Source organism: Garra rufa, chromosome 24, assembly GCF_049309525.1.
Source record: "Garra rufa chromosome 24, GarRuf1.0, whole genome shotgun sequence".
Lineage (NCBI taxonomy): Eukaryota > Metazoa > Chordata > Actinopteri > Cypriniformes > Cyprinidae > Garra > Garra rufa.
Window position 1 is genome coordinate 20,494,327 of NC_133384.1, and position 26,397 is coordinate 20,520,723.

At 35.1% G+C, this 26,397-nt stretch overlaps 1 protein-coding gene across 1 annotated transcript; it reads right to left on the reverse strand.

Moving 5' to 3' along the window:
- Window positions 1–899: 899 nt before the first annotated feature.
- Window positions 900–25,552, reverse strand: LOC141300853 (deleted in lung and esophageal cancer protein 1-like). The gene is made up of 39 exons (XM_073831139.1): window positions 25,469–25,552; window positions 25,049–25,189; window positions 24,577–24,733; window positions 24,337–24,447; window positions 24,063–24,250; window positions 22,590–22,809; window positions 21,885–21,888; window positions 21,578–21,656; window positions 20,103–20,190; window positions 16,496–16,669; window positions 16,185–16,321; window positions 14,838–14,930; window positions 13,783–13,873; window positions 13,551–13,713; window positions 13,263–13,455; window positions 11,868–11,941; window positions 11,594–11,750; window positions 11,412–11,505; window positions 11,011–11,141; window positions 10,737–10,895; window positions 9,788–9,918; window positions 9,498–9,651; window positions 9,187–9,297; window positions 8,627–8,745; window positions 8,311–8,502; window positions 6,633–6,691; window positions 6,400–6,551; window positions 6,184–6,299; window positions 6,037–6,107; window positions 5,734–5,948; window positions 5,498–5,653; window positions 4,972–5,091; window positions 4,764–4,858; window positions 4,498–4,585; window positions 3,212–3,424; window positions 2,928–3,095; window positions 2,550–2,703; window positions 2,299–2,401; window positions 900–1,026 (listed from the first exon to the last, which is right to left on the reverse strand). The coding sequence occupies exons 1-39, from the start codon at window positions 25,550–25,552 to the stop codon at window positions 900–902; spliced, it is 5,082 nt and encodes a 1,693-aa protein (XP_073687240.1).
- Between the last annotated feature and the right edge of the window lie 845 nt (window positions 25,553–26,397).

Below are 26,397 nucleotides of genomic sequence, written 5' to 3' on the forward strand. Positions count from 1 at the left end.
GTTCAACATTCAGAAGGTTCAGATCTCTCTTTAAAGTGCCTTGCATTTCAACTGTGATAACAGATCATGGAAACCGACGTAAGAGCAATCAGAGTAACAGCTTTTATCTCTTTGATTTGTGACATTAATCTGATCTGGGTTTTCCTTCTAATATGGATATAGCGGAAGAACTCTGAATTTTAGAAAGAAAATGTTTTTGACAACCAGTGTAATTTACAAATGTTTACAATGCATCTCATTTCTTAGAATAAAAATGATTGTTTAAAACTTGTTTTAAAAGTTAGGTAATACCTTTTAAAGGTTTGGGGTCAGTAAGACATTAATACTTTTATTCAGCAACGGTGCATTAAATTGATTAAAAGTCATTTAAAGAGCATTTATAATGTTAGAAAGTATTTTGTTTTCAAAAATAAATGCTGTTCTTTTGAGCTTTCTATTCATCAAAGAATCCTGAAAAAAGATTCCAGCACAGCTGCTGAAAATTCAGCTTTGCCATCAAATAGATTAAAACAGATCAATAGCTATTTGAAATCGTATTAATATTTCTCAATATTACTGTTTTACTGTATTTCTGACTAAATAAGTGCAGCCTTGGTGAGCATTTAAAGCGTTTAAAAAATATTTCTGACCCCAGACTTTTGAATAGTAGTGTGTGAAGTCACTGTTTAACTACAACTTGACCTTTGGTACTCTAATCACAAACACACACTAGGCCATCTGAAATTTGCTTATGTTCTTATTATGTTGATCTTTAATTTGTATAATTAAAGAAATAAAACTTATGCAAATACAGTATTTGAAGTAAACAGAGATAAGTGTCTTATCAAACTAATTAAAATCTATACAGAGAGAGAGAGATGTTTTAGTTCTTCAGTCTTGAGTATGTGAAAGTTGTTTTATCAAGTATCAGATTTTGAAGATAGAAAACTCTCATCAAATGATCCACTTCCATTGACCTTCAGAACAAGTGGTTTCTCTCCAAGAACCCCTTGCACTGTGATAATCGTCTGGAACACTTTCTGATCGCTATAGGGAAAATACTATTAGTGTACAGTTTAAGAAAACTAAAACTTATACTTGCCTAGACAAATAATACAAACAGTAATATAATAGAGTTCCTTGAACTTCAAACTTCAAACTCAACCTGAATGTAAGCTATTGATCTACTGGAGTTATGTGATTATATTATCCATTTCTCAAATTAAAGAGATAGTTTACCCAAAAATGAAAATTACACCATGATTTACTCACCCTCAACCCATCCTAGATGTATATGACTTTCTTCTTTCAGATGAATACAATTGAGTTACATTAAAAATGTCCTGGCTATTCCAAGCTTTATAATGGCAGTGAGTTCAATAAAGTGCATCCATCCATCATGAAAGCACTCCAAATGGTTCCGGAGGGTTAATAAAGGCCTTCTGAAGTGAATCGATGTGTTTATGTAAGTAAAATATCCAAACCTTTTTTAACCTTTTTTAATATTAACTCCCAACTGTATTCACCTAGAAGTGATGTCATATACATATACACCTAGGATAGCTTAAAGGAGTAGTTCACCTTCAGAACAAGAATTTACAGATAATGTACTCACCCCCTTGTCATCCAAGATGTTCATGTCTTTCTTTCAGAAGAAGTAAAGAAATGGTGTTTTTTGAGGAAAACATTTCAGGATTTCTCTCCATATAATGGACTTCTATGGTGCCCCGGAGTTTAAACTTCCAAAATGCAGTTTAAATGCAGCTTCAAAGTTCTCTAAATGATCCTAGCTGAGGAAGAATCTCTTATGTCTTATCCAGCGAAATGATCGGTTATTTTAAAAAAACCATTTACAACTTATATACTTTTTAATCTCAAACGCTCGTCTTGCTGAGCTAGACAAGACGAGAATTTAAGGTTAAAAAGTAAATAAATTGTAATTTTTTTTAGAAAATAACCCATCATTTTGCTAGATAACACCCTTCTTTTCTCGGCTGTGATCGTTTAGAGCCCTTTGAAGCTGCATTTTGGAAGTTCAAACTCGGGGGCACCATAGAAGTCCATTATATGGAGAGAAATCCTAAAATGTTTTACTCAAAAAACATAATTTCTTCACGACTGAAGAAAGAAAGACATGAGCATCTTGGATGACAAGGGGGTGAGTACATTATCTGTAAATTTTTGTTCTGAAAGTGAACTACTCCTTTAAGGGTGAGTAAATCATAGGGTAATTTTCATTTTTAGGTGAACTATCCCTTTAAGTCTTTTCTACAATGTGATTTGATCGGTTGTGTGTGCATCAGGTGAAGTCAACTGTACCTTGCAGTGAAGCTGATCTGCAGCAGCTGCTTACAGGACGGTGGATCTCCAAGAGGTTTCAACACACCAGAGTCTGGACTCACCCTAAACACTTCATTGCCACCTTCAGCGTCTAGACACAAAACAAAACATGAGCTCAAGTAGACACAAAGCAACTGCCATCATTATAAAGATCTGACATTATTACAGCAATTCATTCAATTCAGTCATTCCACTCCACAGCTGCTTCGTCCAAAGTTAAAGCTTTTTACCTTTAAGTGCAGTCCAGTAGCTACAGGAGCCACCTCTATTGTAGAGGTAGACCTCTTTGATATTTATTTGTCCAACAAAACAGGTGCCAAAATCCACAGTGGAACTGGAAAGGTGCAGCGTCGGTAAAGCCAGATTAGCGCAAAGGGGCACTGTCTGAAACAGTCAAATAGACAACAGTATTTACAACATGGTTACTAGAGGAAATTCAGTTGAGATTTTTGAGACACATCTGCTTAAAAGTTCTAATTTGACATAGTTTCTTTTTCCAGTGTAATTACTAGTTCGAATGAGGCTATTGTTCCAGGACCATATGATTCCTACAAGGTGGTGAAATTTTTACTCATCTGAAGGAGCTAAAATGATGCCTGTGTACACACCTGTGCGCTGTTATTGCTGTACTGAATGTTAAAACTCTGCTGAAACCGCAGTGTCCTTTCTCCAGCATCATTGCACAAAAGTGTAGCAGAAGGCTGAGCATCTGATTCCTCACATGGTTTATTCAGACAGGTCAGGAGCGAAGCTGAATTATGGAAAGCCACCTTAACCTGCAAATGTAAAAGATGATCTAAATTACCTCTGTGTCAGATTGACAAATAGCGCAGATTTAGCACAGATTCCTATAGGGACAAGCAAAAAAGAATGAGCAGGGAAACGGTATGACCTGCATGATGTGTTTAGGCTGTAACAGAAGTGATGTTTGCTCGTCTCCTGGTCCAGAGAGTCCTGTTGTGTGTCTGGGAGAAGGTGAGCTGCTGATCAGTTTAAGGCTCTGTCGAGGGAGCAGCACTGAGAATGGAGGTTGTGTGCTCAATCTGAAACTCAAGGCCATATCCGTATTGTTCTTGAGCTGGAATGACCGAGTTATCCTGGATTCCTTCTACAACCCAAATAGAAAGCGAAAACATATCCAGGTAAATCATGCATGTAATTAACTGTTAACTGTCTTTGATTTGGATATATACAGTTGAGGTCAAAAGTTTACAAACACTTTGCAAAATCTGCTAAATGTTAATTATTTGACCAAAATAAGAGGGATCATACAAAATTCATGTTATTTTTTATTTAGTACTGACATGAATAAATTTAATTCCTTTAGGTCCCACAAATTCTTTGATTTTTCAGCAACCCTTTCCAACTATGACTGTATGATTTTGAGATCCATCTTTTCACAGTGAGGACAACTGAGGGACTCATATGCAACTATTACATAAGGTTCAAATGCTCACTGATGCTCCAGAAGGAAAAACGATGCATTAAGAGACGGAGGGTGAAAACTTTTGAAAAGAATGAAGGTGTGTAATTTTTTTTCTTATTTTGCCTAAATATCATATTTTTTAATTTAGTACTGCCCTTCAGAAGCTACAGAAGATACTTATATGTTTCCCAGAAGACAAAATAAGTTAAATTTACCCAGGTCTTCAAATGTAAAAGTTTTCATACCCCAGCTGATGCAATTTCTTCTGAAGCATCAGTGAGCGTTTGAACCTTCTGTAATAGTTGCATATGAGTCCCTCAGTTGTCCTTAGTGTGAAAACATGGATCTTAAATGCATAGTCATTGTTGGAAAGGGTTCAGATACACATAAATGCTGAAAAACCAAGGAATTTGTGGGACCTGAAAGATTTTTCTGAAGAACAGCAGGCAGTTTAACTGTTCAGGACAAACAAGGGACTCATGAACAACTATCACTTAACAAAAAAAAAAAAAAAAAAAAAAAAAAAACACAGCTGTGGATCTTTCAGATAACTACAAAGTATTAAGAATCAAACATATAAATTCATTCAACTCTTGCGGATTATATAAACATCTTTTATGTGAAATATCTTATTCAGGTTAGTACTAAATAAAAAATAACATGCATTTTGTATGATCCCTCTTATTTTGGTAAAATAATTATCATTTTGCAGATTCCTCAAGGTGTAACTGTATTACTTGTTTGAAGGGCACCTGTGTGTGTGATGCTGAGTCTAGTGTATCACTGGCAGCTGCTGTGAATTCCAGGACGTCTGTATCTTCTGCCATCTGCACTGACAAACTAACACACACATACACACACACTGATTCACAGTTGTTTATACATAATGTACTTATTCACTTGTATGAAATGCTAGTGAAAGAAGCACATTGAACGATTTAGCAATATAAATATTTTTATACTTGCAAGGCATCACTACAGTAAGTAGTTGCTATATGAAAACACATTTGTAACTCACATGGCAGGTTTTACATTAGCCTGCATGTCCAGCCTCAAAGGTTCTAGTTCGTAGCCCTGGGCTCTCTCCACTTTGCCTGGAGTCAGTGATGCAAGCTACAAGATAAATAGCAGTGATATGACATTACTCCTATTTTTCATTTTTGAAAGAGATTGCGAATGTAGCACAATGTAGCCTTTATAAGGTGAGCTGGATAAGATTAACATACCTTAGAGTCCAGGTTCATGAAACCAAGAGCATAACCCATACATCTTTGATTGGTTGAACATGACAGGATCAAAGGAGTGAAAGACACATGAATGGTGCTACTGCCCCCTGCTGGAACTACCTGTAATTAAAGTATTTATTAAAGGAATAGTTCAGCCAAAAATGCAAATTCTGTCATTAATTACTCACCCTCATGTTGTTTCAAACCCTGTAAGATCTTCATTCATTCAAAAGTATTCTTGTAGTTTCATAACATTATGGATGAACCACAGATGTCACATGACTATTTAATGATGTTCTTACAACCTTTTCAGGTCTTGAACATGTCAGTTGTGTTGCTGTCTGTGCAGGGTCAGAAAGCTCTTGGATTTAATCAAAAATATCTTGATTTGTGTTCTGAAGATGAACGAAGGTTTGGAACGACATGAGAGTGAGTAAATAAAGACAGAATTTTCATTTTGCGTGAACTATCCCTTTAAAACAGATCCTAATGGAGACCCAGAGTGGTGCTGATTCCCATAACCTACGGTTTGCTGTGGAGTGATGCAGTATGGGTAGTCAGAGATGTTCCCTTCATGTGGCTTCAGAAACACAGAGAACAGCTTCTTCACTGGAGCCAGAGACCTAGAAGGGCTTCTGCCCTCCTCTGCATCACATTCTTCCTCATTCTCTCCAAAATCATCCTACAAAACAAGTTTTGAAATTAAAATTTCTGAACTGAATCTTTTTTAGTATGTTACTATTAAATTAAGCCTAGACTTACAGAATTGGTCATAAAAGTTGAGCTTGTTCCTTCTCTACTAGTGTTGTGGCTGTCATCCCATGTGGACGGGAACATGACGGATGAGTCCAGCCCTCCTAGAACCTCATTGCCATCGGCATCCTTCAGAGGAAAGGGTTCACCACATGTAACCAACAGATCTATCAATTTCCTATCGCCAACCTCCAAGTTGTACGTCACCCAATCCATACGGATATCTGAGAAGTTTCAGAAAATGACATGATGATGTGCTTTTGTAAACTTGATGTTTGTACGTTTGTAAACTTGATGTGGTGAATGGCTCACCATATGGACTGGTGTTAATGAGCCGTAAAGAACGTGACACAGTGTCTCCTCCAGAAACATGGCTTCCAAATCTGTCAATCATAAATATCAAAGAATAGTCTTTGCATGTACCATGCAACATCTACAGTATCCTATAAGTACACTGACCGTATAATTGGACCCTGGTTCTGGTTGTCAGGCTGTGGTCCAATCATCTGAAAGTAAATTGGACAGCCCCTCACAGACATCTGTATAGGAATGGGAGTTGGATCTAGATCTCCAACCTGAAAGAAAAGAAAAGTGAGAATTCACTGTAACTCAACTGTTCGATTTGAGAAAGGCAGACATTTATAATAAAATATGTTTGATTGTTTTGTGACATACTTTGCATATGAGATTGTCTTGATAATCTCCCCACATATTGGTGAAAGCTGTGATATTGATGGTTTGGGTCTCATATGGGCTGAGCATCCCACTGTTTGGTTCAACAAAGAATGCTGCACCTCTTCCGTGGGACAGAAGACAGTTTACAAATTCTGGAAGTAAAGAAAGAGAATGTGTTTTGACTTCACTGTTTCACTGATCCTGAAGAACACAAAGGAATAGGTTCCACCAACCATTATATGCTTTCTGTTGTATTTTTTTGGCCTGGATGGAGTGGAGAGGTGCACTGCTCCTAAAAGGAAAGGACAAAGAGTTAGGTATAACAGTTTTTTTATAGTATTCAGTAATAAATAAATACATAAAAAATAAGCTTTAAACAATTTGTAAATCATTAAAAAATTGTTACACAAAATTTTAAATGTTACAATTTCTATTTCAAATAAACATTGTTTTATTCATCAAAGAATCTTGAAAAAAAAGTGTTTTCTATGTTTCCACCACTGAATAAAAATAAAAAGAGGTAATTGGCTTTTTTTCTGAATTCTGTTTATATCTCGCAATTCTGACTTTTTTTCTCAGAATTGTGGGATATATAAACTCGCAATTGCAAGTTATAATTATATCTCTAATTATGAGATATAAACTTGACAAAATTGTAAAATTGACTTTCCTGAGAATTGTGTGATATAAACTCAGATATAAAGTCAGAATTGCAAGACATAAACTGGCAAATCTGGGAAATAAAGTTGCAATTTTAAAAAATAAAGTCGCTATTCTGAAAAATAAAGTCGCAATTCTGGGAAATAAAGTTGTAATTCTGAGAAATAAACACAATTCTGAGAAATAAAGTTGCAATTCTGAGAAATAAAGTCACAATTCTGGTAAATAAATGTACAATTCTGAGAAAAAAAGTCGCAATTCTGAGAAATAAAGTCGCAATTTTGAGAAATAAAGTCACAATTTTGAGAAATAAAGGCGCAATTCTGAGAAATAAACTCACAATTCTGAGAAATAAAGTCGTTATTCTGAGAAATAAACTCACAATTCTGAGAAATAAAGTCGTTATTCTGAGAAATAAACTCACAATTCTGAGAAATAAAGTCGTTATTCTGAGAAATAAACTCAATTCTGAGAAATAAAGTCGCAATTCTCAGAAATAAACTCACAATTTTGAGAAATAAAGTCGTTATTCTGAGAAATAAACTCTCAATTCTGAGAAATAAAGTTGCAATTCTGGGTGATAAAGTCACAATTCTGAGAAATAAAGTTCCAATTCTAAGAAATAAACGTACAATTCTGAGAAATAAAGTTGCAATTCTGAGAAATTAAGTCGTAATTTTGAGAAATAAATCGCAATTCTGAAAGTAAAGTTACAATTCTTAGAAATAAAGATGCAATTCTGAGAAATAAAGTCGCAATTCTGAGAAATAAACTTGCAATTTTGAGAAATAAAGTCGTAATTCTGAGAAATAAAGTTGCAATTATGGGTAATAAAGTCACAATTCTGAGAAATAAACTTCCAATTCTAAGAAATAAACATACAAATTTTGAGAAATTAAGTCGTAATTTTGAGAAATAAATCACAATTCTGAAAGTAAAGTTACAATTCTTAGAAATGAAGTTGCAATTCTGAGGAATAAACTCATTTGATACATTTGATACATTGATACATTTGTGACGCAATTCTGACTTTATTTCTCACAGTTGTGAGTTTATATAACAACATTTTTTAATGACATTTCATATTACAATAAATGCAGTTTTAATCCATTCAAAAACATAAAAAATCTTACTGACCCCAAAAGCAATATTAGGCTAATAGTTAATTAAAAGTTAATACATTTTTTAAATAATATTTTTGTGCTAATACAAAAAGAATACAGCAGAATCAAGATACAGTATGTACTGTACCTTTCAGAGTTTTCATCCAATTGTGAAGGACAGTACCCAGCAAAGTACTCTGCTTCAACAGTGAACGAAGCAGTAATAGCGGTGTGATTAGTTATCAGCAACTGTCGTTTGACAGATTTGCCAATAAAGACTGGCTCATGCTCACTGAAGTCCAGCGTGATTGGTTGGTGATCAGCATCCCTTGACTTAATACTAAATATAGAACAGTGAAAAAGAGGATGATATTGCAACCATGTCTTGATTTAAACAAGAAAAGCTAATAAAATGACTAACCAAAGTCCAGGAAAATGTGAATATGATGTAAAAGTGGCTTTACCAGTCAGGAGGCAGTGAGTAGGAAACTCTGAGAGGTTTAGCTTTTGAAAAAAAGCCCAGCAATAATGGATTCTCCACTCCTTTTACTTGACAAACTGCAGCCACTTCAGTCAGTTCCTCCTAAAAACATAAAAACGTATTCACGAAAATATATTGCGCTGGAGCTTGAATATCAACAGATGCTTAGTTTTAGGGATAAAATCTGTCATTAATTACTCACCCTCATGTCATTTCAAACCTATAAGACCTTTGTTGATCTTCACAACACAAATTAAGTTGAAAAGTCGATATTTTGGTTTTCTTTGCACACAAACAGTATTCTCATAGTTCAAGTTAAGGTTGAACCACTGATGTCACATGGACTATTTTAATAATGTCCTTACAACCTTTCTGGGCCTTGAACTTGGTAGATATCAGAGATATCTTAATTTGTGTTGAAGATGAACAGGCTTATGGGTTTGAAACAACATGAGGGTGAGTAATTAATGACAGAATTTTCATTTTTGGGTGAACTATCCCTTTAAGCTGTGGGTGTTACAGTATTACAGTGGCAGTACTTACAATAGTGTGAGCGGTGAATGATACAGAGACTTCCGTCTTAGCATCGGGCTCCAGAGAGCCTACAGAGGGGCTGAAGGTTGCAGAGCAGAGATGAGCTTGTGCACCTTGGAGCTGAGAAGAAATTGGTTGACAGACATTATAAGATGTTTATTAATTTGACTTCATTTTGGGAATTATACTGACGCCTAGTGAATGAAATATTACACAAAAGCAAAATTGCATAACATAAATGAGTTTTTTCTCATTCTTTTCAAAGTATCAACACTGGCTTGGGTTTTTTGACTCCCAACGCATTACATAAACTGTCTCACCTTGCTCCAGTTGAAGTAGGCTGGCAGTAGTGTTTGGTTAAACAGGGTAACGCTTCCTGTCTGTGGAACACCTACATACAGATCAGTCAACACCAGCTCACAGCTCAACAAGCACACCTGAGGAGACTGGATGACTGCTTGTACAGACAGATGACTAAAGACAAACACAAATGTACACCTTCGATTAAATATGTGATGAAAGACAACATTTTTATAAGGTAACATTTCCATAGTATTCTCTTCTTGCAGTTCAGATACAATATGAAAAAGGATGTGAGTAATTTCCTTACCAGCCAGTTCCGTTGAGCACAGTAAGCTGCAGAACTGACTCAAAACACTGGCAGTGAAGGGCTCTAAAGACTACATCCACACTGCAGGACGCCAGGGGAGGCAGCACACCTTTATTTGGATTCATATACACCTGAACACAAATGCAGAAAAGACTCTCTCTCTCTCTCTCTCTCTCTATATATATATACATATATATATATATATATATATACAGTTGAGGTCAAAAGTTTACATATACCATGCAGAATCTGCAAAAATGTTCATTATTTTACCAAAATAAAAGGGATCATAGAAAATGCATGTTGTTGTTTTTTATTTCAAAAGTTTCTGCTCAAAAGTTTACATACAGTTGATTCCTAATACTGTGTTGTTACCTGAATGATCCACAGCTAAACAGTGCTTTTTTGTTTAGTGATATATGTTTATGAGTCTCTTGTTTGTCCTGAATAGTTAAACTGCTCACTGTTCTTCAGAAGAACCACACACATTCTTTGGTTTTTCAGCATTTTTGTGTATTTGAACCCTTTCCAACAATGACTGTATGATTTTGAGATCCATCTTTTCACACTGAGGACAACTGAAGGACTCATATGCAACTATTACAGAAGGTTCAAACACTCCTTGATGCTTCAGAAGAAAAAAACGATGCATTAAGAGCCAGGGGGTGAAAACTTTTGAACAGAATGAAGATAAGGACATTTTTCTTATTTTGCCTAAATATATATATTTTTTTCATTTAGTACTGCCCTTTAGAAGCTACAGAAGATACTTCAATTTACCCTGATCTTCAAATTCAAAAAGTTTAAAGGCTCTTTAAGGGTGAGTAAATTATAGGGTAAGTTTCCTTCTGAAACATCAGTGAGTGTTTGAACTTTAATACATAATACCAATAAGTTTAAATCCCTGACTTGATTTATACTGTATAAGAAATGTAAATGGGGGTTGTACCAGGCCCTTGATGGGCGGTTGGGTGTGAGACAGCTCCTCTAGGCTCCAGTGGGCATCCAGCAGGCTGTTGTTGGTGATATCGATTGTAGATATGCTCTCACTTCCCATTTGCAGCAAACCAAAATCCAGACTAGGCACGTTCATTGAGCAATGCGGACCCTGAGAGACCATATTAAAAAAACAGAAACTGTAAGACATAATTTGCTAAAGAGATCATTTGTGATGGCCTTCACACAACATACTGAGTCTAAATAAATGGAAAAGGGATTCAAACCTTAAATGTGACTTCAATGGCCAGTCCTATAGTTTTAGGATGGTGCTGAATGTGACACTGCAGGGTGGAGGTAAAATGACCCGGATACTTTCCAGTCAGAACCAGCTCCATGTCAAAACACTCATTCATCTCTGTAAGCAAGCACATGTTAGAAATCATTGTTTTGATTTGTTTAATTAATAGACTTTTACACTACTGTTCAAGTTTGGAGTCTGTAGAGTTCCTTATACTCACCAAGGATACTTTTATTTGATCATAAAATACAGTAAAAACAGCAATATTGTCAAATACTATTGCAAGTATTATTAACTTCTTTAAGAAAATCTTTCTGACTCCAGACTTTCGAACAGTATATCTGTTTGTCCACACATTAATTTACTGATACACTATAATGCACTGACCTATTTCTCCCGTTAAAGGCTCCACTTTAATTATGTGACTGTCAATAATACGCTCCCATTCAAAGTGAATGACTGATTTGCTGTGATTCCACATCTAAAACACACACATAGACATTTAAGCTTCAAAAACATTTTATTTCAGGGGATTTCAGGGTCATTTTGACCTCTGCACTCAGCGCTACCTTGAATCTCTTGCGTATTGTGTTGTCTATGTAGGTCTCCCCAGGTATTAAAATAGCATACGGCTCCAGAAGGATCTTATACGACTCAGCGGAACCTTTCACTTCAACCTCTAAAACAGTCACATCATTTACATGGAGAGCTGTGTTGAGACACGTCCTGAAAACCAGCACATAGAGGTTTCTACATGATGTGCTTATTGATATAAAAATCTTGGATTTATCCTAAATTCATTTTTAAATGAAAATATCAAACAGTAAGTAAAGTTCATTTTACCCATCATCACTGATTCTGGGTGGATCGGGAACATCCATGATCACCAACTGGCAGACACTGTGGTAATCTTTTAACTGAGACAGATAGAAAATTACTGTTCAAAGAGATATTTTAGTAAGATAAAGTTTTTATAGTTTGCTTACATTTTAGTTTTAGTTTGCTTTTGCAATTTTTATTAGTTTTTATATATATACAGTTGAAGCCAAAATTTTACCATGCAGAATCTGCAAAATGTTAATTATTTTACTAAAATAAGAGGGATCATACAAAATGCATGTTATTTTTTATTTAGTACTGACCTGAATTTCATATAAAATACGTTTACATATAGTCCACAAGAGAAAATAATAGTTGAATTTATAAAAATGACCCTGTTCAAAAGTTTGTGATTCTTAATACTGTGTTGTTACCTGAATGATCCACAGTTGTGTGTTTTTTTTTTTGTTTGTTTTTTTGGTGATAGTTGTTCATGAGTCCCTTGTTTGTCCTGTTAAATTGTTAAATTGCATGCTGTTCTTCAGAAATATCCTTCAGGTCCCATAAATTATTTCGTTTTTCAGCATTTTGTGTATTTGAAACCTTTCCAACAATGACTGTATGATTTTGAGATCCATCTTTTCGCACTGAGGACAACTGAGGGACTCATATGCAACTATTACAGAAGGTTCAAACGCTCACTGATGCTCCAGAAAGAAAAACTATGCATTAAGAGCCAGGGGTGTAAACTTTTGAACAGAATGATATTTTCCGAAATATCATATTTTTTCTTTTAGTACTGCCCTTCAGTAGCTACAGAAGATACTTACATGTTCTCCAAAAGATAAAATAAGTTACATTTACCCTGATCTTCAAATTCAAAAAGTATTCACCCCCTTGCTCTTAATACATAGTTTTTCCTTCAGGAGCATCAGTGAGCGTTTGAACCTTCTGTAATAGTTGCATATGAGTCTCTCAGTTGTCCTCAGTGTGAACAGATGAATCTTTCGATCAAAAAAAATCATACAATCATTGATGGAAAGGGTTTAAATACACAAAAATGCTGAAAGTCCAAAGAACTTCTGAGGCCTGAAGGATTTTTTTGAAGAACAGCAGACAGTTTAACTGTTCAGGACAAACAAGGGACTCATGAACAACTATCACTAAACAAAAAACACAGCTGTGGATCATTCAGGTAACAACACAGTATTAAGAATCAAGTGTATGTAAACTTTTGAACAGCGCCATTTTTATAAATAAAAAATTATTAAAATAACATGCATTTTGTATAATCCTTCTCATTTTGGTTTAATAAATAACATTTTGCAGATTCTGCAAGCTGTATGTAAACTTTTGACTTTAACTGTATGTCCCTGTAGTTTTAGCTTTTCGTGTGTTTATATGTTTGAGTGCACTTACATCTTTTGGACAGAATGTGAGCAGGAACTCATGTTCTTGAGCAGGACTCAGGATTCCCATAACTGGAGTAATACTGAACACACTCTCTGTATCAAGATGATGCTGAACCCTGGAAGGGTCTGGAGTCTCTTCAGGCAAGAGACACTGAAGGTTGGGTTTCACGATCTGCCAGTGGTACGGGAGCTCCAAGTGTCTACACATAAACAAAATAATGATTTATAAACACACAAGTAAGTATCTACTGTACATACTATTCTGTGTTTACACGGATGTGTGTAGGAAGCTCACGCATTGTTTTTCACAACCACAGTCTTCTCTAAGGTGAAATGTGGATTGGTTGGGTTGAACCTGACATAATGGTTAGCTGTGATATCACACAACTCCCCAAATTCAGGATGATCTTCTCCGCCTGATATTGAAACTAGCTCCACAGTGATCAGCTGACCCGTACCTGAGGAAAAACATTGAAACATGTACACATATATCTATCTGTTTGTTTTAAATTCAATTGCTTCCCTACCTTGCAGAGTAATGTCCTTCACTTGGCAGTTGTCACAAACAATGGTGAAGTCCTGAGAAGAGATCTCAGCATTTGTGGGGAAAAACACAACCTATACATGAAAAAAAAAACATCCAAACATACTGAGTCACAGAGTAGCAGATTAGGTAATATAAATCAAATCTGTGCAATACTGTATTCACAACATCTGAAAATATGCATAAATGCATAAATTAGCATATTCATGTGTCTTAAATTAAACTGATATGTGACCCTGGACCACAAAACCAGTCTTAAGTAGCATGGGTATATTTGTAGCAATAGCCAAAAATACATTGTATGGGTCAAAATTATCGATTTTTCTTTTATGCCAAAAATCATTAGCATATTAAGTAAAGATCATGTTCCATGACGATATTTTGTAAATTTTCTACCATAAATATATATATATCCCTGCCAAACATTGTCCTATTTTAACAAACTATATATCAATGGAAAGCTTATTTACTCAACTTTCAGATGACGTAAGAATCTCAATTTCGACAAATTTACACTTATGACTGGTTTTGTGAGTGGTTTGCACAAAACCACTCATAAGGGTCAGTTTTTTTTTTAATTGCTTCCCATTGATGTATGGTTTGTTAGGATAGGTCAATATTTGGATGACATATAACTATTTGAAAATCTAGCATCTGAGGGTGCGAAAAAATCTAAATATTGAGAAAATCGCCTTTAAAGTTGTCCAAATGAAGTTCTTAACAATGCATATTACTAATTTAAAAATACGTTTTATATATTTATGTTAGAAAATTTACAAAATATCTTCATGGAACATGATTTTTACATAATATCCTAATGATTTTTTGCATAAATGAAAAATCGATAATTTTGACCCATAAAATGTATTTTTGGCTATTGCTACAAATATAGCTGTGCTACTTAAAACTGGTTTGTGGTCCAGGGTCACATATTATAATGTGGAATCTTGTGGAGAATTTTTAAGTAATTTGTGTAAAACTGATTAACATTTATAAGGTTGAACTGATTTGTGTGCTCTACAGTCAGTAACATCTCACCTCTATGACAGTGGCCTGTCCAGGGTGAAGGCCGAAAATAGAGGGACTGATGGCAAAGGGAGGTTGTTCTGAGAAAGTAGACTTCACTGCAGACTGAGACACACACAGAATTATCAGTCAATGATAGTTAACAACATCCTAAGACAAAAGGTTAAAGTCGCAAGATAACAGTAAGAACAATAATTTCTTCTGTGTTTGAAACGTAGGGTGGGGACTTGGTTCTATCTATTGGTTGTTGATTGGATGAACAGGCCATGTTTAAAGAGAACTTAATGATTGGAGAAGTCTGGCATACATAAACAGTCTGTCATATTAATTTATGTTGATTTAAAAATTACAAGCTCATGTGAAATATGAAAATATTAATATTTCACAATAAGATCAATAAGATCCATTTAGAAAATCAATACAGTAAAATTTAATTTTTACTTTAAACCGTTGTTTGCATTCAAGTTTTTTTTTTTTTTTAAAGACGTTTCTTCTGCTCACCAAGCCTGCATTTATTTGATCCAAAATACATAAAAAGCAGTAATATTGTAAAATTTTGTACTTATTTATTTTAAAATGTAATTTATTCCTGTCATCAAAGCTACATTTTCAGCATCAACATCATCTTCAGTGTCACATGATCCTTCAGAAATCATTCTAATATGCTGACTTGCTGTTCAAGAAACATTTTTGTTATTAAGATGATCAATATTTTAAACAGCTGAGTACATTTTCTCAGGATTCTTTAATGAATAAAAAAAGATCAGCATTTATCTGAAATAAAAGCTTTTGTAATATTCAAAAGTTTGGAGTCAGTATAATTTTTCTTTTTTTTCTTTCTTGAGGGAAAGAAATTATAGAAATAAATACTTTTATTTAGCAAAGATGCTAAAAATGTATCAAAAGTAATGGTAAAGACATTTGTAATGTGACAAAAAATTATATTTCAGATAAATGCTGTTCTTCTGAACTTTCTATTCATCAAAGAAACCTGAAAGAAAATCTATTCCGCTGTTTTCAACATAATAATAATACATTTTAAATATTAAACTGATTTCTGAAGCAACATGTGACTGGAGTAATGATGCTAAAAATTCATTAAAATATAGAAAATGGAAATAGAAACTGTTATTTTACACAGTAAAATTTTGTTTTGCTGTACTTTGGACCAAATAAATGCAGGCTTGGTGAGCAGAAGAGACTTAAAAAAAAAAAAAAACTTAAAAATCTTACTGTTCAAAAACTTTTGACTGCTAGTGTATGTGAGATTTACTAGAATTCATAAATAATAATACTGTCATAGAAAAGAATCTTAACTATGAACTGAATGAGATTTCATGTCGACATTTGCTTGCTTACCCTGAGGCTTGAAGCAGGCCACTGTTTCTTAGGCATTACACAGAATGCTCCAGCACTCAGTCCTTCATTCCGACACATAACCTCCATAAACTTCACCCCTCCCACCAGGCAGTATCCACAGTCCATGACAGCAGGCACTAGCACATGAAAGAGGAGAGGGAATGATTTTGACTTTGAATTTCTTATTACTGATTATTAAAACAAGCCAAACAACATTGCACCCCATTGACTTTCACTGTTGTTTTTCATTTTTAGGTGAATTATCTTTTTAAGATCTAGATGTTGAAGGAGTTAAGTTTATTTTGACTCACAACTGAGTATTGGAGGAGATCTGCGGGCCTCTATTGGAATAATAAGAGGATATGGCAACTGCGTCTCCACAACCAGAACATCCTCGAAGTCGGCCAGAGAGTCTGGAGCAAAACGCACCATATATTGGCAACTCATTCCAGGAGCGACAATACCTCCTTCACCAGGGAACCTGCCTGTGAATAAATGTAAAGCTTTGTTACACGGTTTCTAATCTTGATCAAAGCTGAAATTCAGCTGTAGTAATTATTTCACATTTTTAACAGTAGATGTCACCGTTTCTCTATTCGGACTCCTTGAGCTGCAGGGTAAATACCAAAGTTTTATTAAAAAATTCTTCATAATCCTGTGATGTTCAGTGTTATTTTAGTATCACTGATACTCTATTACATATTTTAAATTAGATTTTATTAAAAAGATAAAAAAATTCAGTTTTTGTTTTAATTTTAGTTACTTTTTAAATGTCTGTATTTTATTAAGTTTTACTTTATTTAGTTATTTTAGTACTTTAACTTAACCCTTGTGCGCTCCTCATTTGGGAGTCACACTCATACTCCTCACGGTCAAAAGTGACCGGACACCTGAAATGTAACTTTTTTTTTTCTTCAGTAAAACCAATCTAATATATTTTTGTTCCATAATATTTTTTCTTTTTTCCTTTGTAATTTTAGAGAATTTTATGGTACTAATGATTATTTATGCAATAATTATGATCTATTTTTTCCACTGAAAATAGAAAAAAAATTAAAAATCCTAATTTTTAAAAATTATTTTTCAATGAATGCAGTATTTCAGATTAAAATAGAGTATAGGCCTTCCAAATCAATTTTTTGAAGACAGATTAGCACCACCTGGTGGGAGCACAGGAAGAAAAATAAGCAATTTCACAGTGTAACCACTAGAGGCCTGTATAGACATCAATAGAGATGCTAGTGAATTCCCAATTTGTTTTAGACATAATTGCTTACTTATATAATAAGTAATGGACTTTAAAATATATTCAGACATTCTCAAAGAGTACTTTTTGTGAAGTTTTAGATATTTTCTTCTTATAAATAATGATTTCAAATTAATTTTTGCATTATGATTATAGTCAATCCTAAACGGCACTGCACTGACAAACCCAAGAGGCAGTGCTTGCTTCTCATCACTGTTTACTGCAGATTTCAAATTAATTTCCAGTGTGTGTCAGTTTTGCCCACTGCTCTGAGCTTTTTTCTGCATTGTTACTGAATTATTGAATTAATTTGACATACTGTACTCCTAAAACTTTGCTTTGTTACAGACAGCAGTTTATAGATGTGTGTTTGTATGTGTGTGTGTGCGTGTTTGTGCGTGTGTGTGTGTGTTTATTTTTCAGTCTTGATGTTTTAGAGTGTCACCACTTCACTGCTGTGAGCTTTTTCTGCATTATGACTGAATTATTGAATGGATTTCACATATTCTCAAACGTTTGCTCTATTACAGACACAGTAGTTTTATTGATGTGTGTGTGTATAAGTGTGTGTGTGTGCGCGTCTGTGTGTGACTGGATGTGTCTAAATCACACTCCTGATGTTTTATAGTATCATCCCTTCACTGCTGTGTACTTTTTTTTAGTTTTGTGTCTGATTTGTCAATTGTGCACACAGTTAATCTCTGAATTGCTGTGTTTTTGTCTTTTTCCCATTCATTTCCTATGGTCGGTCATTTCTGACCGAAGAGCATGAGTGTGACTATTTTTTTTACGCCCACTTAGCCTTTTCGAATGATGTCGTAATTTTTTTTCTGTGTTCACATTCCCAGTGCCATAAAAGTCACCAAGTTTCATATCATTCCGATGAAGCTGTGATTTTTAAAAAATCTAAATGTAAAATGTTCCGGTCAGAAATGACCGAGGAGCGCACAAGGGTTAAACTGAAACTTAAAGTGAAAATGACAAATCCTGCCTTGGCAACAAGATAAAATAACAGTTATGTTTTATATGTGACCCTGGACCACAAAACCAGTCTTAAGTCGCTGGGGTATATTTGTAGCAATAGCCAAAAATACATTGTATGGGTCAAAATTATTGATTTTTCTTTTATGTCAAAAATCATTAGGAAATTAGGTAAAGATCATGTTACATTAAGATTTTTTGTAAAATTCCTACTGTAAAGCTATCAAAATGTAATTTTTGATTAGTAATATGCATTGTTAAGAACTTAATTTGGAGAAATTTAAAGGTGATTTTCTCAGTATTCAGATTTTTTTGCACCCTTATATTCCAGATTTTCAAATAGATGCATCTCGGCCAAATATTGTCCTATCCTAACAAACTATACATCAATAGAAAGCTTATTTATTGAGCTTTCATATGATGTATATATCTCCGTTTTGTAAAATTTAACCTTATGACTGGTTTTGTGGTCCAGGGTCACATATATATATTTTATTTTATTACAGTTGTAGGATAGTTCGCCCTGAAATAAAAATGTTTTAATCATTTACTCACCATCAAGTTGTTCCAAACTTGTAAGATTTTTTTTCCTTCTATTGAACAGAAAGGAAGATATATGCTGGTAGCCATTACCTTCCAAATATTGTTTCCATATTATGGAAGTCAACAGCTACTAGCAACTGTTTTGAACATTCTTCAAAATATCTTTTTTTGTGTTCAACATAAGAAAGAAACTATGAGTAAGTGATGTAAGTGATGACAGAAATCTCATTTTCGAATAAATTATCCTTTTCATTGTAGTTTTTACTTTAAGTACTGAAAATGTTTTTTAAGGTTATAGTTTTTGTTAACATTAAAGACAAAGTATGTCATTCAAAATGTTCATGTCTTTCTTCATTCAATCTAATAGAAGTTAAGTTTTTTGAGGAACACTTTCCAGGAAATTTCTCCATATAGTGGACTTCAATGAGGATCAATGGACTTTCAATCCAGCTTCAAAAGAACTCTACATGATCTCATCCAAGGAATAAGGGTCTATCTAGTGAATTGATCTGTCATTTACTTCGGTTAAAAAAGCCATTTTTTCCTCCAACTTCAAAATCGTCTAATGTTGTTTTACTTATTTTTGTAAAAGGCGTTTGACTTTCTTTGCATGTCTGCTTTGTAAACACTGGGTCAGTACTTCCGCCTAAGTCACGCGTGCGTTATTTTGTAATCCATGAAGTCGAGCAAGTGCAAGACAAGCATTTGTGCTTAAAAAATATATAAATTTGTATTTTTCTTAGAAAATGGCCAATCGTTTTGCTAGATAAGACCCTTATTCCTCAGCTGGAATTGTGTAGAGCTCTTTGAAGCTGCATTGAAACTGCAATTTGGACCTTCAACCCGCTGATCCTCACTGAAGTCATTTATATGAAGAAAAATCCTGGAATGTTTTCCTCAAAAACATTCATTTCTTTTCGACTGAAGAAAGAAAGACATGAACATCTTGGATGACATGGGGATGAGTAAATTATCTGAAAATCTTAATTCTGAAAGTGAACTTCTCCTTTGATAACCTTGGTGATATTCTGGCCAAGGCAGAGCCATTTTGTCTAGTAGTGCTACAAAACGTCATCCAGAGAGAACTTCTGCCAACATAAATGAGTCTTTCATGAGTTCAGCAGGTACTTTATTTTCTTTAGACTCACCCAAACCAACAGAGAAGTGTGGGGAGGTTGGAGGAATCATTCGAATGTGGCGGCTGGTTGCGGTCATGTTTTTGAGCTCCACCACAGTCTACAGAAAACAGAAGGCACTATTATGAAATGAAAACATGCTGTACTGCAAAGACACCATTTAGAAGTGGCTGAGGGAAAATCGAATGAACATTTACACTAGGGGTCATGTACAGTTGTGGCCAAAAGTTTTGAGAATGACACAAATACTAGTTTTCACAAAGTTTGCTGCTCAACTGCTTTTAGATCTTTGTTTCAGTTGTTTCTGTGATGTACCGAAATATAATTACAAGCACGTTTCAAAGGCTTTTATCAACAATTACATGACATTTATGCAGAGAGTCAGTATTTGCAGTGTTGGCCCTTCTTTTTCAGGACCTCTGCAATTCGACTGGGCATGCTCTCAATCAACTTCTGGGCCAAATCCTGACTGATAGCAACCCATTCTTTCATAATCACTTCTTGGAGTTTGTCAGAATTAGTGGGTTTTTGTTTGTCCACCCGCCTCTTGAGGATTGACCACAAGTTTTAAGATCTGGGGAGTTTCCAGGCCATGGACCCAAAATGTCAACGTTTTGGTCCCCGAGCCACTTAGTTATCACTTTTGCCTTATGGCACGGTGCTCCATCGTGCTAGAAAATGCATTGTTCTTCACCAAACTGTTGTTGGATTGTTGGAAGAAGTTGCTGTTGGAGGGTGTTTTGGTACCATTCTTTATTCATGGCTGTGTTTTTAGGCAAAATTGTGAGTGAGCCCACTCCCTTGGATGAGAAGCAACCCCACACATGAATGGTCTCAGGATGCTTTACTGTTGGCATGACACAGGACTGATGGTAGCGCTCACCTTTTCTTCTCCGGACAAGCCTTTTTCCAGATGCCCCAAACAATCGGAAAGAGGCTTCATCGGAGAATATGACTTTGCCCCAGTCCTCAGCAGTCCATTCGCCATACTTTTTGCAGAAGATCAATCTGTCCCTGATGTTTTTTTGGAGAGAAGTGGCTTCTTTGCTGCCCTTCTTGACACCAGGCCATCTTCCAAAAGTCTTGGCCTCACTGTGCGTGCAGATGCGCTCACACCTGCCTGCTGCCATTCCTGAGCAAGCTCTGCACTGGTGGCACTCCGATCCCGCAGCTGAATCCTCTTTAGGAGACGATCCTGGCGCTTGCTGGACTTTCTTGGATGCCCTGAAGCCTTCTTAACAATGCAGTGGAAAGTTTTTTTCGGGATTAAGTTCATTTTCATGGCAAAGAAGGACTATGCAATTCATCTGATCACTCTTCATAACATTCTGGAGTATATGCAAATTGCTATTAGAAAAACTTAAGCAGCAACTTTTCCAATTTCCAATATTTATGTAATTCTCAAAACTTTTGGCCACGACTGTAGTACAAAGTAAAAATGCTTACATTATTGATTTAGTTAATAGAAACATTATTTCATTTTATACCTCATAGACTTGTCCTATTGTGTAGTCAGTGAAGAAGATCACAGGTGGATTCGCAGCGAAGATGGGAGCTGGATCAGGACTTAAGATAGAAAGGGAATTTTGTGATAATAATTTGTCATGTATGAGCTTATAATAAACTGAATAAATAAACTGAATAGTTATTCGTCTATGTATACTAAGCCAAAATGCCTTGATTATTACATTAATATTGTAAAAAAAAAAAAACAGCTACACTTTATGAAGTATCTCATTCAAACAGTTTTTGTTCTGTTGTTGAATGCCAAGATGCAGAAAACAGGAACTACACAGAGCTAACTGACTTAAAATGCAGAAAGAGTCAGCTAAGGCATTTTGAGAGTCTTGTGATTCTTTTGGCCGCTGTGAATGGAAAAACCTCATTTAAATGACCAGAGATATTTCACTTGGGTGAGACAGTAACAGTAATGGAGTGATTCTCTTCGATAAGGCCAATACAAGACAATAAAAAACATTATATAGTATACGTGGCTGATTATACTCATAGAATAATCCAGTTTGCTAGTTTGCAATGCCATGTTGTGCTTTTCAGATTTATATAAAAAATATATAACAACACATGCAGGTTAGCATTTATAATACATGGCAGACAAAAGGGTGTGATCTGTTTCTTGAGTGCTCATGTGTATCATATTTCCCCTACCCAAGCTGCACAAATATTATGGCAATAATAGTTGAATAAAGCTGACCAAAACGCAAACAATGCAATAACAAAGGACAAGGCTTATAGGGATTACAAGAAAATTCATAAAGCTGTCTGTTTGCTTTGAATTTGATAGGATATTAATTAAAGGCGCTGTGTGTCATTTTTGTTGACCAATGGAAAATGGGAAACTGGTTGAAAATAATTAACTAATATACTATATTAGATAATTATAGAGGTTACAGAAATTATACATCAAATTAATAAATATCAAGTGTCTCTTTAAGTACAGTCTTCCCAAAGAAAACATATTAAAATGAAAATCATAGGCACACCTCTCTCTGCCAGTGTTTTTCCTGTCTTTTCTCACATTCTCCGGCCTCTTCCCTGGCATGATGAGAGACTTTCCCCCACGCTGAGCATTTGGGAGCAGGAAGCGAGGGTTGCGCAGGAACTTGTGTCGGTCTTTGTGTTTTTGCAGGGATGCCCTGTCTTCTGTCCGACTCTGAGCACTGGGCTTCTCCGTCCAAGAGGCCTTATGCACCAAACCTAGCTTTTGAGTTGGAAAATTGCAAAAATAAACAATTATATATAATATATAGTACAGTTGAAGTCAAAAGTTTACATACACCTTGCAGAATCTGCAACATGTTATTTTACCAAAAAAAGAGGGATCATACAAAATGCATGTTATTTTCTATTTAGTACTGACCTGAATAAGATATTTCACATAAAAGATGTTTACATATAGTCCACAAGAGAAAATAAAAGTTGAATTTATAAAAATTACCCTGTTCAAAAGTTTACATACACTTGATTCTTCATACTGTGATACTTGATACTTTTTTGTGATAGTTGTTCATGAGTCCCTTGTTTGTCCTGAACCCACTGTGCCCACTGTTATGCAGAAAAATCCTTCAGGTCCCATAGATTATTTGGCTTTCCAGCAATTTTGTGAATTTAAACCCTTTCCAACAATGACTATGATTTTGAGATCCATTGTTTGACAGTGAGGACAACTGAGGGACTCATATGCAACTATTACAAAAGGTTCAAACACTCACTGATGCTCCAGAAGGAAACACAATGCATTAAGAGCTGGGGGGTGAAAACTTTTTGTGTAAACTGAATTTATTTTGTCTTCTGGGATACATGTAAGCTTCTGAAAGGCAGAAATATGATATTGCATAATGCAATCGATGCAATGATAATGCATCGTTTTTCGTTCTGGAGCATCAGTGAGCATTTGAACTTTTTGTAATAGTTGCATGTAAGTTCCTCAGTTTTCCTCAGTGTGAAAAGATGGATCTCAAAATCATGCAGTCATTTTTGGAAAGGTTTCAAATATACAAAAATGCTGAAAGAAAAACCTAAATATTTGTGGGACCTTAAGAATTTTTTTTTAGAAGAACAGCAGGCAGTTTAACTGCTCAGGACAAACAAGGGACTCATGAATCAAAAAATAAATAAATAAAAAGTCTTTTTTATAAATTCAATTATTATTTTCTCTTGTGGTCTACATGTAAACATCTTGTATGCGAAATATCATATTCAGATTAGTACCTCTTAATTTGGTAAAATAATTAACATTGGAACAATTTAAACGATTCTGCAAGGCGTACATAAACTTTTGACGTCAACTGTATCTCCGGACATGTGAACTACCTATAAATACTGATTATCATGTGATCTGGGGGCTGAAGTGTTGAAAGAATTTGAAAAGAAAGCAGTAATGTAACAAAAATACATAAAGGTCATTCTGCTCCCTTTGATATGAGGAAAATGGAATAAAGTTCCGAGGCAAACCTCGGTGCCCTTGATGGAGCTGGACTCTGGAGAGGAAGGGAGCGTGAGTGTCTCCTCTGATTGTTCCAGCAGGCTCTGGGCTGTATGTGCGGGCAGGGGGAGAGGACTGTAACCATTATCTTGTGGTTCACTGGAAATGTGCATATTATAGGAGACAGTTGGCTGGGCAAACCCTGGAGTGACCTTGCCTGCAAAGAATGGGAATATATGGCAGTATTATACGAAATTTGATTGTTTGATTATGTTTTTCCTTTATAGGTAAGTAAAATATTACCTTTTGGGCTTTTAACAACAGGGGTGTGCACTGCTGTATAGTCCAGAGGGCAAATTAGGTTGTTGCTCCTGAGAAGCTCACTGTCCACACACCACTTGAAAGCTGATTTAACTTTAGAGACAAAGAGAATTCTACTGTTTACATGGGGTTTTGTGTCATAAGACTACTGGCTAACTGAGGGATACAGTGTGGATGGTAAAAATAATGGTTGTTTAAGTAAACATATCTAGAGAAACCTACCTGGGGGAAGACCCAGTTGACGGTAGGCCTCACCCACTTCTTCCATGATTCTGTTGTGATCATGCTCCTCCTTTGCAGCAGCTTGCAGACGGGCTTGTATGATGTGTGTCTCCAGCATGTCAGCATTCTGAATCCGTCTGTTGTATTCAGAATGCACCTGATAAAATCATAAGAATTACATTTTTAAAAAGTCAGTAAAAATATATAATAATAATAATAATAATAATAACTGTATAACAATTAAGTAGCCAACACTACTGTTCAAAAGTTTGGGGTCAGATTTTTTATACAGTACTTTTATTCAGTTTAAAGTGAGGGGGAAAACATTTAGTGTTAAAAAAAAATTCTATTTCAGACAAATGCTGTTCTTTTGAACTTTCTATCAATAATAGAGTCTTAAAATGTATGTTTCAATAAGTATAAGTATATACGTCACATTCTTTGCTCAGATGTGAAGAGAGAGGTAGGCTACCTGCTGCAGCTCTTCCACATATTTTTTATGGTAGTTGTTGTTCCCTCTGCGTGATTTGCTAAGATTAGAAACAGTGTCCCTCCCAATCACCTCTATGGTGTAAATGTCATTGAATATGCTGGCCAGTAGATGAGAAATGTCCTGTACACACAAAATCAATTACATTTCAAGTAAAAAAAAAAAATATCTGACAGATTTGTTCAATGATAGCACACCCTAAAAAGTAAATGACATAATTCCTATACCATACTACGTAACATGTAATTTTGTGTTTTACGAAATACAGTTGAACAGGTTTGAGACAAAATAAGGGTGAGTAAATGATGACACAATTTTGCCAGTTTGACATAATGTTGGTCACTAATCAAACTGTTAAAAAAAACATCAGTTGCAGTAGATTACAACTAGTCGCTCTCTTACCTGAGTTGTCTTTGATGCTGGATTGTGTCGGTTCATAGAGGGTTCAGAGCTCTTTGGTGCTTTTGGTTCAGTTTTATCGGCCATTGCTTTGTCGTGAATAGAGGTGTAAAAACGTAAACGCAATTCAATTTCAATTTCAAGCTCCGGAACTTGAGGTGCGTATCGATGGACGTTCACAGTGATACAATTTATGCAAACGTGCTATAGATGCTCTTATGTCTAAATATAAAACGATGAGAGTATTTAAAAAAAATTAAAAACAAATACATTAAATGTCACCATGGAGAAGTTTACTTTATTACATTGACCGCCATGTTTGTTTGGGACGTCACCATAGTAACAGTGCGAGACACCCAGAGGAGCCTCCAAAGCTCCATATCAAAAGCGATTTATTTAAATTATCTGAGCAAAAGGGTTTGTAAAACTGCCACTGAAACATTTGGAAAGCGATAGAAACACAGACAGATAGATAAGATGATAGACAGACAGACAGACAGACAGATAGATAGATAGATAGATAGATAGATAGATAGATAGATAGATAGATAGATAGATAGATAGATAGATAGATAGATAGATAGATAGATAGATAGATAGATAGATAGATAGATAAGATGATAGATAGACAGACAAACAGACAGATATGACAGATAGATAGACAGACAGAGATATAAGATGATAGGTAGACAGACAGATAAGAGATAGATAGATAGATAGATAAGAAGATAGACAGACAGACAGATAGATATGATAGACAGACAGATAGATGATAGACAGAGACACAGACAGACAGACAGATAGATAGATAGATAGATAGATAGATAGATAGATAGATAGATAGATAGATAGATAGATAGATAGATAGATAGATAGATAGATAGATAGATAAGATGATAGACAGACAGACAAACAGACAGATAGACAGACAG

What these genes read in the sequence shown, in the direction of transcription:
- LOC141300853 (XM_073831139.1), bottom strand. Translation starts at nt 25,552, where the DNA reads ATGGCCGATAAAACTGAACCAAAAGCACCAAAGAGCTCTGAACCCTCT. An exon ending in TCAACTGGGTCTTCCCCCAG is followed by an intron (nt 24,448 to 24,576) that starts GTAGGTTTCTCT and finishes TTGTCTCTAAAG; the next exon opens with TTAAATCAGCTTTCAAGTGG. An exon ending in GAAGGACATTACTCTGCAAG is followed by an intron (nt 13,714 to 13,782) that starts GTAGGGAAGCAA and finishes GTTTTTCCTCAG; the next exon opens with GTACGGGTCAGCTGATCACT.